This window comes from Marmota marmota, unplaced genomic scaffold (assembly GCF_001458135.2).
Source record: "Marmota marmota marmota unplaced genomic scaffold, marMar, whole genome shotgun sequence".
NCBI classification, from domain to species: domain Eukaryota; kingdom Metazoa; phylum Chordata; class Mammalia; order Rodentia; family Sciuridae; genus Marmota; species Marmota marmota.
Genome location: NW_026000075.1, coordinates 4,026,461 through 4,042,628, shown reverse-complemented (window position 1 = coordinate 4,042,628; position 16,168 = coordinate 4,026,461). Strand labels below are relative to the sequence as shown.

At 31.0% G+C, this 16,168-nt stretch overlaps 1 protein-coding gene across 1 annotated transcript in view; it reads left to right on the top strand.

The window, feature by feature from the left end:
- Nucleotides 1-15,018, top strand: part of Pik3ca (phosphatidylinositol-4,5-bisphosphate 3-kinase catalytic subunit alpha) — a 29,242-nt gene extending 14,224 nt beyond the window's left edge. Inside the window, exons 10-19 of the mRNA XM_048814379.1 lie at nucleotides 672-753; nucleotides 1,073-1,237; nucleotides 1,437-1,540; nucleotides 2,637-2,808; nucleotides 3,096-3,123; nucleotides 6,039-6,117; nucleotides 9,678-9,848; nucleotides 10,392-10,509; nucleotides 10,623-10,774; nucleotides 11,507-15,018. Of these exons, the coding sequence (XP_048670336.1) occupies nucleotides 672-753; nucleotides 1,073-1,237; nucleotides 1,437-1,540; nucleotides 2,637-2,808; nucleotides 3,096-3,123; nucleotides 6,039-6,117; nucleotides 9,678-9,848; nucleotides 10,392-10,509; nucleotides 10,623-10,774; nucleotides 11,507-11,777 (1,342 nt within the window). The 3' untranslated portion in view covers nucleotides 11,778-15,018. The remainder of the gene's footprint in view (nucleotides 1-671; nucleotides 754-1,072; nucleotides 1,238-1,436; nucleotides 1,541-2,636; nucleotides 2,809-3,095; nucleotides 3,124-6,038; nucleotides 6,118-9,677; nucleotides 9,849-10,391; nucleotides 10,510-10,622; nucleotides 10,775-11,506) is intronic.
- The last annotated feature ends 1,150 nt before the right edge of the window (nucleotides 15,019-16,168 follow it).

The window sequence follows — 16,168 nt, the reverse complement described above, 5'->3', positions numbered from 1 at the left end:
TTGAATAAGGCCCTATATATGCTAAGCTTGTATTCTACCACTCAACTAACTCCTCAGGGCATTTTTTAAACTTTTAACTGACTTTCCTAGGGGTTTTTAAAATTCAAGGAAGAAAATAGTTGTGATTTAGTTGGTGTAGATATTATGATTTTCAGGAATTTACTTTTCATTGTTTTTTTTCTTGAAGTCCTCAAAGTAATAGTGTAATACCTTATTTTCACGTAGGCAGAAATTACCTTGCTACATGTAAGTGACGCTGATTTATTTAACTGAAGCAGTTGCAGTGAATTTCTGCAGAAAGTACATTAAAACATATTTTGTCTAGTAACCTCAACAGAAGTGGTAACTCTGTGGTTCAAGTTGTATAAGTAGGTGAATATGAGTGATCTAAAGAGTGATAACACATATACTTAATTTTTCTTAAATGTCAGCTAAATGTAAGTACTATCCCATTTGGATTTCCTTTTGTCTTTGCCATTTTTATCATGTCTAAGTATGTAAGTAAATATGTATACAATTATCGTGTTAAACACTAGTTTCTTTTGATTTTAAAAAGGTATAGTAGTAATAATAAGTTTGGAACTTAAGATTAAGATTGAAGAGTTAGACACATAGGCCTTTTGAATAACATAGAAGAACGTTTTTTTATTTTGTTTTGTTTTTCCCAACAGACACTATTGCGTAACTATACCTGAAATTCTACCCAAATTGCTTCTGTCTGTTAAATGGAATTCTAGAGATGAAGTAGCCCAGGTAAATGCATATTTGAGGTTATTAAATAAATGTTGCACAAAATTGGTATATTGCTCAAATTGTTTTCTTTCAAAAAAACTACATAAATTTAAGAGATGAAATGGACAATTGGTTAGTTATGGTATATAGTGGAGAAAAAAACACTATTCACATTATTTTCACAAATAAAACTTGCTAGAACTGAAAATTTTAAGCTAGTTTTAAGGTTTTTTATCTAAATGAACCCTAAAATCAACAACTAGGTAGTGTTGAAGAAAGTTTATTCACAATTATCCTTACTTTTAAAATATGATATATTTATTGTCTTTCTCATACACAGATGTACTGCTTAGTAAAAGATTGGCCTCCAATCAAGCCTGAACAGGCAATGGAGCTTCTGGACTGTAATTACCCAGATCCTATGGTTCGAGGTTTTGCTGTTCGATGCTTAGAAAAATATTTAACAGACGACAAACTTTCTCAGTACCTGATTCAGCTAGTACAGGTAAAATAGAAAATAATGTTTTATTCTAAAACTATGCAATTTCCAAAATTACTGTATCAACTAGTTTTATGCTTTTAAAACAAATTCATTTTATTACCAATAGTATGTACTTTGTTTCTAAAATTTTTTCTTTAAATCCAGCTATGCAGAAACAGACCCTGATTCATTTGAGTTTTTGTTTGTTCTTTTAATTAACTAGGTCCTGAAATATGAGCAATATTTGGATAACCTGCTTGTGAGATTTTTACTCAAGAAAGCATTGACAAATCAAAGGATTGGGCACTTTTTCTTTTGGCACTTAAAGTAAGTCAGATTATTTCTCCACTGAATTCTTTCACTGTTTGTTACTTGTTTTCTATATATTTATATATTATACATCTAATAGATGTATAAATATGTATTACTAATGCACTTTTAGTTTTGGGTGGAATCATTTTCTATACTGAAAATGTATTACAGCAGTAATGAACTCTTCAACCTTTTCTCTTTGAAATTAAACAGTAAAAGTCAAAACTGAATTTTTTACATGAATGAAAGCTAAAATATTTTTTAAGGTTTTGATTCTACTTTAAGTAAAATTTGCTAGATGCAGATTATTGTTTCTATAGGTTTCACTCTATTATAAATTAAAATATTCCAAAATAAATAAAAATCTTAACTTGGAATTCAGAACAATAATGTTTCTTGCTAGAATATAAGCAAGAATAACAGGGCTGGGTTTGCGGCTCAGTGGTAGAGTGCTCGCCTAGCACATGCAAGGACCTGGGTTCAATCCTCAGCACCACATAAAAATAAATAAATAAAATAAAGTTACTTTGTCCAACTACAACTAAAAAATTTTAAAAAATTAAAAAATATTTTTGCAGAAGGCAGTGTATTTTGTACTCAAAGTTAGAGTTCATGAGCCATATTCTTTTAAATAAACTTAAATCTATGTCTAATGTGATTTTTTTAAATGTTCGAATAAAAAAATGGGACCTAGACACTAGGTTAGAAATAACTTAAATTTGAGACAGTGTAGAAAAGTGTGAATTATGTGCCAGAAAAGTCAAAGTACTCACTGAACTCTTGTATTTTGTTATTTCTGATCATTTTATTATTTTTTTGTTTCAATTTCTTTTTTTGTGTTTTTATGTCTTTTGCTGAGATTGGTGAATGAAAAGTAGTTTAAAATAAACCTAAAAAATGGTTGTTTATTAAATGACATGTTCAGGAACTACCTGAAACTTGATTATATTTTTTAAATGATAAGATTTTAAATCATTTTATTGTGAGTAGGATTGTAACATTTATTGGACTTGCAAAACGGGTTTCCTTATTTTTTAAGTTTATATATACTAATTTAATGCACACACATATATGTACATATATATATAATTTTTTTTCATTCTTCTTTTAGATCTGAGATGCACAATAAAACAGTTAGTCAGAGGTTTGGCCTGCTTTTAGAGTCCTACTGTCGTGCATGTGGGATGTATTTGAAGCACCTGAATAGGCAAGTTGAGGCTATGGAAAAGCTCATTAACTTAACTGACATTCTCAAACAAGAAAAAAAGGATGAAACACAAAAGGTGTGTGACTTTAATTTGTTTTTGAAACTTGAAATTTTCATTGCAGTGTGTTAGGGTGGTTCAGAAACTTAGTGCATCTGTAGATTATGGTCCTTGGCATCAAGCCAGCTAGGATTTAAATCCAGATTCCACTCTCTCTCTGCTATGTAATGTTAAATAATGTTGCATACATTATTTAGGCTCCTAAGATTTCATTTTGCTCATCTGTAAAATGGGAGTATTACTTTTGAATCATAAGGTTGTTGTGAGAACTAAACTATATGCTCTATGCAAAGTACCCATTATAGTTCCTAGAACCTGAGGTGCCCAATAAATGTAAGTCCCTCTTTTTTCCTTCCTTTCTTTTTATATATTCCTACGTATTTAAAATTATTCTTCCATTTATTATCTTAAAAATGACTCTGAAAATGAGTGGAAAGAAGTGAGTTTTGGCATTTTTAAGTTTTAAATGGACTCAAAGCCGCTCAGCAAATATGTCACTTACATTAATCATCTGCACCCTGTCTTAGTGTAGCTAAGGAATATGAAATGAAAAGGTTTTTCATGACCTTTTCCTATTCTCTATTCTTTGTTCAATCTAATCTATCACATCCTGCAGTGAAAAGTGAAATCATTCTTCACCTCTAGCGAAGTTGGGGTTGGAGTTAGGGTTAATCCCCTTTATTAGCAAGTCCCCAAAGGGCAGAGAACGTAAATGAATGGGTTTTTCCAATATCTTCATCAATATTACTGGAAGGGGAAAACAATTTTAAAAGAAAGTTGCTGTATTGAAAGTTACTATATTAATCTAAATATCATGTAGCATATAACTTAATTGATTTTGTTGAAGTTCTGGTATATAAGTTCAAATATTAGTATATTAGAAAATAATTGTACTATTTCTGATGCTGCAATTTATAGATGAGGGACTGGACTGATTTGTAAGTACAAAATATATTTATACATTGTGTAACTGAGCTAAGAGGAAAGAAAATAGGTCTTAGATATATTTATAAATACAGGCATTTATTTTGTACTAGAGTTTTCTTATCAAAAATTGGTAATGATACAATAGCTTAGAAACATGAAATTCATTACCTTATATCATTATTGCCTTAAATGAGTTTGTAATAAGTAACTAAAATTGCAGTTCCAGAAACAAAATAGCAATGAGTGATAAGGTATGGGAAACACAGTGCTAGCTAGCAATAGAGTTGGCAGTGATGGAAAAAGAAATATCTTTACATTAGCAGTAGCTGTCTATTTTGTGATGAATAGATTTTCCAGCTATTTACGTATATATAGTAAGAAGGAAAAAACTTTAAAATTGCAGCATGAAAATTAATTTATTATGAATTCCTAGCTCCTAACATCTTTTTCCTAGCACACACTTAATGTTTTTTATATAAAATATATTTTAATGTAAAAATATTGGAATTAAAACAAAGTTGCTGATTAATCTGTTAGATGAAGGCTTCCTGAAATAAAATGCCATGCATTACATGATAACTGAGCAGTTTGTACTCTGGGTTGAAAGGATTAAAAAATGATATTTCTTTCTAGATACATACTAGAACCTGAGTATAGTATGAGACTCCACGTAGCAAAAGTTTTTACAACTTCAAGTTTGTTTTAGCATCACTAGACCTTTTTTCACCCAACAGAGAGCATGAATGTAATGTTTTCTAAAAAGCCTAAAAGAAAGAATATTAAGCTAAGGTAGCATGATCTCCTCCTCTAGAAGAAGGGGCAGCAAATTTTTTTTTTCTTAAAGGGCCAGATAATAAGTATTTTAGATTTTGCAAGCCACATGGTCTGGTCTTAACTATTCAACTCTGCTATTCCAGTGTGAGGGCAGCTGATGTGTGATGAATGGGCATGGCTATATTCTAATGCAATTTGATTTACAAAATGTGGCAGCTGATCTGTAGGCAGTGGTTGACTAACTATGCTCTGGAGCCAAAGCATTGCCACTGTCACACACAGAGTTCATCCTCTCAAGGGAAGGGTGCAAGTGCTGCCACTCTTTTCTCTCTCCCTGAGTTACGCTACTCTGTGTCATAGAAATCCTTTTCATTATAATGAAGCCAGTCCAGAGCATGGATTCAAAGACTATGCAATACCGAATTTTCAGTGTAAGAAGAGATTAGAAGTTAGTTTCACCTTTACAAACTTTGTTTCTAAATTTGATTATGCTTTTTTTTTTTTTTTTTTTTTTNCCCTCCCCTCCCCTCTTCTCTCTCTACCCCCTCTACTGTCATTCATTTCTCCCCCTTGTATTATTTTCCCCTTTCCCCTCACTTCCTCTTGTATGTAATTTTGTATAACCCTGATGGTCTCCTTCCATTTCCATGCAATTTCCCTTCTCTCTCCCTTTCCCTCCCACCTCTCATCCCAGTTTAATGTTAATCTTCTTCTCATGCTCTTCGTCCCTACTCTGTTCTTAGTTACTCTCCTTATATCAAAGAAGACATTTGGCATTTGTTTTTTAGGGATTGGCTAGCTTCACTTAGCATAATCTTTTACGGGGTAAAAATGGGAGTTCATAACCCACTTGAATCAAAGTGTGAAATATGATATATCAAGAACTATGTAATGTTTTGAACAACCAACAATAAAAAATTAAAAAAAAAGAAATGTATTATGAAAATAAATGGGTTTTAGAAGTTTGGACAAAAAAAAAAAGAAAAAGAAAATAAATAAATAAAAATAAATGACAATTCTATGTGGTAGTCCGAGGGATTATAGCAGTAAGCAAAACAGAGTCCCTGCCCTTTTAAAGTTTACAGTCTTAACAGAAAAAAGGGACATTAATAATAAATAATTACAAAAATAAAATTGCAACCATGGTACAAAGAAAAAGTGTAGTCTGCTAAGAATATAAAGAATGTCCCTAATTATGTAGGCTGTAGGGGGAAATGGAAAGATTATAAAGGGCTTTGCATTGTGAAATACAATTCAGTGGTGAATTCTGTTATCTCAGTACTTTAATGTAAACATGTTCATGTTTAAGGATTTGCAAAAATATTTTAAATATGTTTAAGATTTTTGTGAAATATGTGCTCACTTATTCTGTTATACAAATATAGTAATGCAGGTACTTTGGAAGTGAGTTAAAGAATCAAAATATTGCTGTCTTATAAGTTATTTTGAAAAGTAAATGTAGCTCTTTGTTTTCCATGTGAAAACAATATAATACCCTCATTTCTACTGATAGCTTTAAGTGGTGAAACATATAATTTGAATTTCAGATTTACGGCAAGATATGCTAACACTTCAAATTATTCGCATTATGGAAAACATCTGGCAAAATCAAGGTCTTGATCTTCGGTAGGTAATCAGTAAGATAACCTGTATGTTAACTTGGGGAAAATACTAATAAATATTAATAATAGGACGATATATACACATACATATGTAGTAGTAATTAATGGGTTGATTATGCTTTGGTACTTTTGTTTGTCCTCTTACATGACTTAGACCAACTGATGATATTTCAGCAAAGTAAGAACCATTTCTAATAAAGCTAGTAAAGACTCTGCAGTTGTCCCTGGAAGGTCATCATTATGAAAAGGAAATAGGTGGCACAAAAGCCCCCTCTTTTTATTCAGAAGTTGAGTTTAAATTTTCTAATCTTGAATCAGTTTTTCAACAAAGTTTTTGAAACCGACTAAAGTTTTTACCAGTTTATTGGTTTCTGTCCAACTTTCCACAATTATCAGATTATCTCCAAATTTTGTCATGCTTCATAAAGTGGGCATGAACCAAGTCTAGCTATAACAACATGATAGATGAGATAGAAATAGCCAGTAATTCCAAATGAGGGCTTGTATATCTCTAATAGATAAGAGTAGCTAGTAAATAAAAGAGTATAAGTAACAAATAATAGTAATACCCTTTTATTTGCAAAAAAGAAAATGGACATTTCAATTAACCTGCTGAGGCACAAAATTAAGTCATCAATTTTGATTCTTAACTCTTTTTTTTTTACTTACTAGTTCTTTTTAGTTATACGTGACAGTATAATCCATTTTGATACAAGCATGGAATATATTTTATTCTATTTAGAGTTCCATTCTTATGGATGTATGTGCTGGTGGGATTTACTGATTCATTGCTTTCCTTTCCAAAGATAATTAATGTTATATGAATCACATTTCCTTTTTGATAATAATTTCCTGTGTCATGAAAGATGCCACCAGTACCACAACTCTCAGTAACAAAGAGTATAAAAAGAATGCAGAACTTCAAAGAGTAAAGGATCTAAGTAAATATCTCTGGTAATTATCACACTTAATTGTAAATTAGTAATTGCAAGAAAAGAAATTATAGTTATTTAAAATACGAAGGAGTTTTCATTTATAATATTTTCTGAATACTTAAGTGAAATTTTTATTTGAAGTTTAATTTTAGTTAAAATTTAATTTAAGTAAAATAGCATTTTTACTTGGCAAAAGTATAATTCAGATTTAGGTTTCTTATCACTCTGCTTTTCATATAGCAAGAATTATAGGATAATTTGTCTCATTTAAACTATGAGCATGTTCAACGGTAATAAAATAAAAACATGAAATAAGATAAAATGTGCTGGAGAACAACCTTGAAAAAAAGTCCGTATTTACCAGGGCAGGTAGAAAAAAAGATTCCATAGAGAAGTGGTCAAAGGGTACCAGAATAAATGATTCATAGTTCCCAAAAGAAGGAAGAGATTGACAAACCATTTGCAGTGCCATGTACTCCAAGGATTTAGAAAACAAGGACTAAGAAAAAAAAAAAAAAACTGGATTTGATGACTTATGGTTAACTTTAAGAAGAGTTTACAGTAGAACGGTAGACATAGAAGCTAGGTGACAGGAATTAAAGTGAGAAAATGAAAATAAGTGTAGACTATTTTAGGAAGTTAAAAAAAGAAAAAGGAGGAAGAGACAGTAGCTTTATGAGACCAGCAGAGCAAAGAAAACCATACTTTGATACTTTATGTAACAATTTGTATGCTTTTTTCATTATTGTTTTTAAGCCTTCATGTCTTTACCCTTGACTACATGTATTTACTATTTGATATTCTTTTTCTCTGCTTAATATTTGATATAATAAAACAGGAAGTACCCAAAAAGCACTACTGCAACATGGCAAAATGATAGTTATATCAAGGAAACACATTTGTGGGATTGAGCTGTGAACTAAACTAAACTACTAGCTCCTTTTTTCTTGGAATACTATTTTAATTAAAAGAAATAATGATTAAAAAAACTGTGGTTATTCAGACATGAGTATTTGGCAGACATTTTCTTGAAAATGAACAATATGTGGCTATCTCTTCAAATAAACCAACTATGACAATATTTATTGCCAAGGATAAAATTTGAGCTTTCAGTCACCAATTAGAATTTTGGAAAACTTAATATTCACCACTGAACTTAATTTGTCCTCAAATTTAAAGACTTTTAATTGAAAGTCTGTGATAATATTAACAATTATGAGTTTTTAGTATGGTATAATGAAAACTACCAACATTTAGAAGATGTACATAACTCATTAAATTAATATCTTCCAAATGACCATTGCAGGATACCCATTAAAAACAAGATAAACAAATCAGTTTTAATAAAGCAGTATGAAAAGTTTGTTGATCTGTCTCAGATTCCATATTGCAACTTGAGACACTATCTTGTGTCCAGTTTTAGAATAGTCTCTAAGAAAAATATCTGCTATTATCTGAGAAGACTATGACAATCTCCTTTTTTCAACTACCTATTTGTATGATGCCAGATTTTCTTTACGTACCTCAATTAAAATACCTTACATAGGTTGGTTACAGAAGCATGTATGAAAATCTGGCTGTCTATAAAACCAGACATTAAAAATTCTTGAAGACATATATTGTTCTTTTCACTATTTTTTTTTTTTTTAATATGGAGGGAGATATTTGGGTTTTGTGGGATTTTAGTTTCCGATTTGTTTTTTTGCTACCAGGATTGAATGTACGGGTACTTAATCACTGATCCATATCCCCAGCTCCCCGCACCCCCCCCCTTTTTTTTTCCCTAATGTATGTATGTATGTATTTTTTGAGACTGGTGTCACTAAGTTGCTGAGGGCCTCACTAAGTTGCTGAGGCTGGCTTTGAATTGCCATCCTCATACCTCAGCCTTCCCAGCCCATGGGATTGCAACACTGTACCTGGCAATACAGGGTTTTTTGTTTCATAAAAGATATTATTTATATTGACACATGATGTTTTGTTTTTAGATGAATTAATAAAATGTGGTCAGTTTTTTTTGATCATTTCTCATATGGAATATTTTCTCTCCTGCCCCCATAAATACATTCTTAAGATTTTACTCCAATTTATTCTCTTATTTTATGTTTTTTTTTTTTAATCACTGTTGAGCATGCTTGTAGTTTAAAGAATCCTAATGGCTTGATTTTAAATGAAATTAATAAATGCTTTTATTTTTATTTTGTTTTAATTTCTAATATCAAGAGATGTAAACCTCATAAATAAAAGTTCCTTGGGGTCCCCAGTAATTTTTACAAGTATAATGGAGTCCTGAGACAAAAACATGGGAACTGCTGCCCTAAAGCTTTACTTAAATGGAAATTAAACATCATTAAATTTATCCATATTTTAAAGTCATAAATGTTTATATTTTATTTCTATAATTTCTGAGTAATGTTTTTCTGATACTACAATAAGTGCTTTCTCAATTGAAGTCTGTAGTAAATAATTATATAATTTTGTGGATTTTCTAGAAATATGTTTTTTTAGAAAAAAGACTTTGACAGTATAATTCAAATTTACAAATGGAATATTCATGATTTGTCATATTAAAATATTTGCTGTACTAAAATTCCATTATTTAATTGTAAATGTGTTTCTCTTTTTTCAGAATGTTACCTTATGGTTGTCTGTCAATTGGTGACTGTGTAGGACTTATTGAGGTGGTAAGAAATTCTCACACTATCATGCAAATTCAGTGCAAAGGTGGCCTGAAAGGCGCACTGCAGTTCAACAGCCACACACTACATCAGTGGCTCAAAGATAAGAACAAAGGAGAAATGTGAGTGTTTTTATTCCTTTTTACTATGTTAAGTAAATTTTTGTTAGATGAGTCTCTTAGTGGTTGAATATATTCCTCTGAGTTAAACCAGAAGAAACAATTATACTTATTTCAGGTAAAAATATGCTCAACTTTTGAAATATTTGTGGTTTTTTGGGCTTAAATGATCAGACTGCTTATAATTTGATAAAATTATGTACATTCAACTAAGTAAAAGTGTTCTTATTGTTTATGCTTTTTTAGCACAAATTCAGATTTTTACTTCTAATTCATTGTTAATGATTAGAAAAAAATAAGTTTAATGACATAAGTATTTTTTTCACTATGGTAGGAATTATGCTTTGATAAGCAACATCTAGAAATTTCCGTAGAAACTCTTGAAAACTTCACATTTTCGAAATTCCTTAGATCTTTGGACATAAGTATTTCTTCCTTAATGTCAGTGATTGTTTCATTGTTTAGATAAAAATTTAATATTTTCCGTTTGGCCTTGATCACTTTGTTTTCCACACCACTCCTGAGGTGTTTATCTCTTCTGTATAGATATGATGCAGCCATAGACCTGTTTACACGTTCATGTGCTGGATATTGTGTGGCTACCTTCATTTTGGGAATTGGAGATCGGCACAATAGTAACATCATGGTGAAAGATGATGGACAAGTAATGACTTTTTCTTTTTAAAATATTTTGATGTTCTTAAGCTAAATTTATTAATTCAAGATATTGTATTTCTGCATGTGTTGACCTATAACATAATTTCTTATTTTTGAAAGCTGTTTCATATAGATTTTGGACACTTTTTGGATCACAAGAAGAAAAAATTTGGTTATAAACGAGAACGTGTACCCTTCGTTTTGACACAAGATTTCTTAATTGTGATTAGTAAAGGAGCTCAAGAATGTACAAAGACCAGAGAATTTGAGAGGTAAGCTCAAGAAATTAAAAGCTCAAGATAAAGAGTTCTTGCTGCTCTATCAGAAATAATTAATATTGTTCAGGTAATTTAAGTAACAAATGTTATTTAGCAAAAATTGAATGATTCTGTGAAGAATGAAAATGAAAGGCAGTTTAATTTATTGAGCTAATTAAGACCTAAAAGGAAAATAATTTCTAAACTTCATAACACATTCAAAGTTTTTACTTACTGCTCTTTAAATAATTGGACTCCATCTTCTCTATATTGGCAAATAATAAATAGTGCTTAAAACATTTTTAGTCATATAAGTTGAAAAGTCAAATTAACTATAACTACCATGCATATTCATAATTTTTCTTACCACCTATGATACATCATTTGTCTTAGACCTTAAATTACTTTTTTAAAATTCTGCTTTATTTACAACTCTGTCTCTTGACCCTAGCTGAAATCCTAAAAGCTTTAGTATGAACCAGTTCTTATATATTAATAAATATTTATTAAGCTCCCAACGTGCCAGACATTGGTCTTTGTGTTTGTGATAAAACAATAAACAAAGTTTTTATCCTCATTGAGTTTACTTTCTAGTGGGGTAAAGGAAATAGAAAAGTGCTGACAAGGGGAGTGGGGAGAGGAGGGCTATTTGTCCAAGTAAGCCTCTCTGAGTGATATTTGAGCAGAGATCTGAAAGTATTAATACCATTTGCATCATACTGACTGAACTGTTTTTACTGCTTATAGGTTTCAGGAGATGTGTTACAAGGCTTATCTAGCTATTCGACAGCATGCCAATCTCTTCATTAATCTTTTCTCAATGATGCTTGGCTCTGGAATGCCAGAACTACAGTCTTTTGATGACATTGCATATATTCGAAAGACCCTAGCCTTAGATAAAACTGAGCAAGAGGCTTTGGAATATTTCATGAAACAAATGAATGATGCACACCATGGTGGCTGGACAACAAAAATGGATTGGATCTTCCACACAATTAAGCAGCATGCATTGAACTGAAAGGATAACTAAGAAACTGAAAGCCTAATATCTGGATTCTACACTGCACTGTTAATAACTATCAGCAGGCAAAGACTGATTGCATAGGAATTGCACAATCCATGAACAGCATTAGAATTTACAGCAAGAACAGAAATAAAATAGTATATAATTTAAATAATGTAATGCAAACAGGGTTTGATAGCACTAAACTAGTTCGTTTCAAAATTAAGCTTTAGAATAATGCGCAATTTCATGTTATGCCTTAAGTCCAAAAAAAAAAAAAAGGTAAACTTCGAAGATTGTTTGTATCTTTTTTTAAAAAACAAAACAAAACAAAACTCCCCAAAATATATAGCAATGATGGAGAAAGAAAAAGAATGATGTTCTACTTATCTTGCAAATGTTCTGTTTTGAAATGTGGATACAACAAAGGCTGTTATTGCATTAGGGCTAAGTAAACTAGAGCTTATGTTAAATTATGTAAGATTGGAAAAGAATGAAAATTTCTTTTTTTTTCCCCATTGCTGATCAATTTGCAATTTGAAATGGATTTTTGGACTCCTTGTTTAATGAAGAAAAAATGCTTTGGGTGGAAGGGACTCTTGCGATTTCATCAGAGACTTTTTCTTTTTAATAAATCAAACCTTTTGATGATTTGGGGTCTTATCTGCACAGTTTTGGAAGCAGTCACAAATGAGACCTGTTATAAGGTAGTGTTTTTGTTGTTTTTTTCTTTTTCTTTTTCTTTTTTTTTTTTTTTTTTGTCTTGTTTTTTTGTTTTTTCATTGTTTTTTTCTGAACAGTATTTACAAGGATCTGACTCTTATTTCCTAGGGAAATTCTGGACTCCCACAAAGTAAGATAATCATCATAGAAAAAGAATGAGCAAGAATAGTATTTGTTCCAGAATTGTACAGTGTTCACCTTAAGTTGATTTTTTTTTCCTCCTTTTGCAATTGAACTGAATACATTTTTCATGCATGTTTTCCAGAAAATAGAAGTGAGTATTAATGTTATTAAAAAGATTATTTTTTTTATTAAAGGCTATTTATATTATAGAAACTATCATTAATATATATTCTTTATTTACATAATCTGTCCCATAGTCATGCATTGTTTTGCACCCCAAATTTTTATTGTTAGTAGCAGCATGGTTAGCTTTTCTCTTGGTCTGTAGACGAGGCTCAGGCACTCTCTCATTAATACTAATTCCCAATGTATAACTACTTAAAGAAAACAGATTGAACTTCACCCTTTTTCCCTTTTATTTCTTTCTGTTTTCACATGAATCCCTCATCTTCCACCCTTTTATAGTTAAGAGTGGTTCAATCATATGAAATAAGTTACCAGAATTAACACAATTTAGGCTATCATCCTGATTACATAAACCCCTCTACTGAGGTATGCTCATGAATAATACTTTAGAATATGAAAGAATAGAAACCATGAACTTTTTTACCTTTTTAAGTTGTTTATCCATATTTCAATGATAAAAATAGGATGTTAAACTATTTTTAAGATCGTTTCCCAGTGATCAGGTCTCACTTTAACCTCACTAAATCTCATTTGAGCACAGGACACATTCTAAAACTTTTTTTTTTTTTAAACAATCACCAAGATGTAGGAACTAATGCTAGTCATCACTCTAGAATCTGATGTTTTACTCAGTATTTGAAATGAATGATTAATGTCCTAGGAGATAGCTTTAGCAAATGTCCAGGTGCCACACACACACACACAAAAAAAAAATAGTGCAATAATTTACTGACAGTTTTCTAGATTAGGCATATTATTGGAGAACAACTTTATAAAGAGTGCACATTGAATACTCTAGTAAAACAGCATCACTTTAAAAATATTCGTCTACGAAATCAGATACTTATAGTAAAAGTCTTGAATAGTGAACAAGGGACTCTAATACAAATATTCTTAGTATCTGGCTGTTTTAGAACCCTTAAAGGGCATAATTATTGAAGATTTAGGTACTTCATTAAAGCATGTATATAATATTGCCAAGAAGAAAAATAAATTTCAAAATTAGAATTTATTTCTATAAACTGTCTTGGAATAGTTAAGCAGAATTTAAGCTCTGTTTTAAGCAGGAAACCAGATATATTCTTTTGCAGATACAAAATATTTCATAACTTATTTAAACTTCACAATTACATTTTGTGTTGTTTAGCTTATATGCAGTTGATAAATACTAACATCCCATCCTTTTCTATATCAGGGATTGATTATAGGAAAACTCAGTGAAATGGTACAAATCTGAAAATTTGATGGTGGAAACTGAAGAATTAACAGAGAACTGTGTTTTACCCAAGTGCCAAAAAAGCCTTGAGCCTCCTTGCACAAAATTTATGATTTCTCCCTTTTTTCACAGTAGTTCCTATCATTACCCCTCTTTCCCCCAGAACCTCTCCATCATAAAAACACAAGCCCACATAGCTTACTTCATCATTTACATTTATTTTCAAAAGTTACTACAACCAAATTAATTCTGTTTGGAGAAGTATAGACAAATTCTGTAAAGAATATAGATTAAGTGATCTAACTAAAAAGAAAGGAGGACAGGATGTGTTCAGAAAGGCAAGACCAAAAATCAAAAGCTGCATGGGGTGACGAGATCTATTTCCAGGTACTTCAATATCAGAGAGCAGTTGTCATAGATTGGTCAGATCCTAGAGCTGACAATCCTTGTCATTGAATGTGATGTAACTGACTATTGGCTCTACAGTTTCCTTAAGTCACTTGAGAAGTACTCCTTCAATAATTATTTTGGAGGGGAACAAAGCTCCTCTAAAGAAAAAAAAAAAACTAACTTTAAATACATTGTAGCAAGAAATAATCAATTGTTTGAAAATCATGCTTTAACTTTTTACCATATTCTCAGCTATACAAAAACTTTTTTTTAGGATTTTTAGACTGCTGTTAATTTAAATCTGTTAATCTTATTGTGGGATTTGGTTTTTTAAAAAAGATGTTTCTAATTGGATTTTTTAAAAGAAGAGTGTAATTTGGTTGCTATTTTATGATAGAACCTAAGCCTTTTGTGGTTCTTAGTGTCCTCTGTAAAACTTAGTGTCAAAGTAATCAACTTCAAGTTTTTTCCCTTATATTCTGCTTTATATTACAAGCCCATTAGGAAATGGGAACCTGGTGAATATATAATGAATTGTAAAATATTTTAATGTGTAACTTTTTCAACTGTGAAACTATGACTATTGGTTTTTTGATGAAAACAGCTGCTGATAAAGTATTTTGTGTTAAGTGTAGTTCTTATTAATCAGGAAAATGATGGCTTGATTAGACTGTGTATACCCTCTTGGAGTTTATTTTAAATGAATTGGTAATTTTCATATAGGTAAAACACAGTCCATCTGTGTTCTTTTTCCATCAAAAACTGAGTGGTTTAGCATTATAAGAAAAACTGTGAGCAGCCTATTTTAAAGGCACTATGGAAATGTCACAGCACATGAACTTGGATTTGTTCTTTACATAATGATTTTGTAAATCCGTTTAACTCATATTTGGATCAATAGTCCATGCTTACCAACTCTTTGAAGAAATTTAATATCCAGCAGTATGTTAAAGTTAGGATGTGAACTTATCTGAGTATCATAAATTCTTGTTTCTGTGTCTGCACAAGCCACAGATCTGGGCTGGACCCACACACTCAGAGTCCACCTTAAAAAACTATTTTGATGTCAAAGACATCACTAAACTATTCAGTTTAAAGGCAATATGTGGTGTTAAAAGATTGTGGTGCTTCTCCTATTTATTTAAAGACAACTTTCATACTTCAGATGTTTTTGAGAAGAGGGAGGGGGCAGAACAAGGAGGAGATGTTTAAATGAATTACATTCTTTATATATCTACCCTGTCTGGATGGGGCATATCTAACAGAAGGCTGAAAGTTGTGAGAATATATGTGCAAACCATCAGGGAATCAACTCTTCATTGAGGATGGGATTGTGAAGGCCGAATTATAAAATTCAGCACTGGCAGTATCCTCAGATAATAATTCTTGGTGACAAAATAACAACAGCTGGGCTGTTTTTTAAAGTAAAACACAAAACCATTTTAATTATTACATTAAAAATTGTAAATATATCTTATGTGCCATGGCCTGGGAAGCCTGTTTTCTTTTCTTGTAAAAAAAAAAATTATTTCCACTCTCTGAAAATATTATGGGATTTAACTCAAGATAACTATGGTCCCAATAAAATTGGATGGGTAACTCTACCTCAGAAGGTTAATGGCAAAAAAATTAGATGAGTCACAAATCAATACTTCAGGCTCCTATGTTACAGAAGTTTTGCAAAGCACTGTGTTTATGAAGTCAGAACTTATAAAGTCAGAATTGGCATACCTTTGGTGCAGGAAACATTAAGGAAAGATGTTAGCTA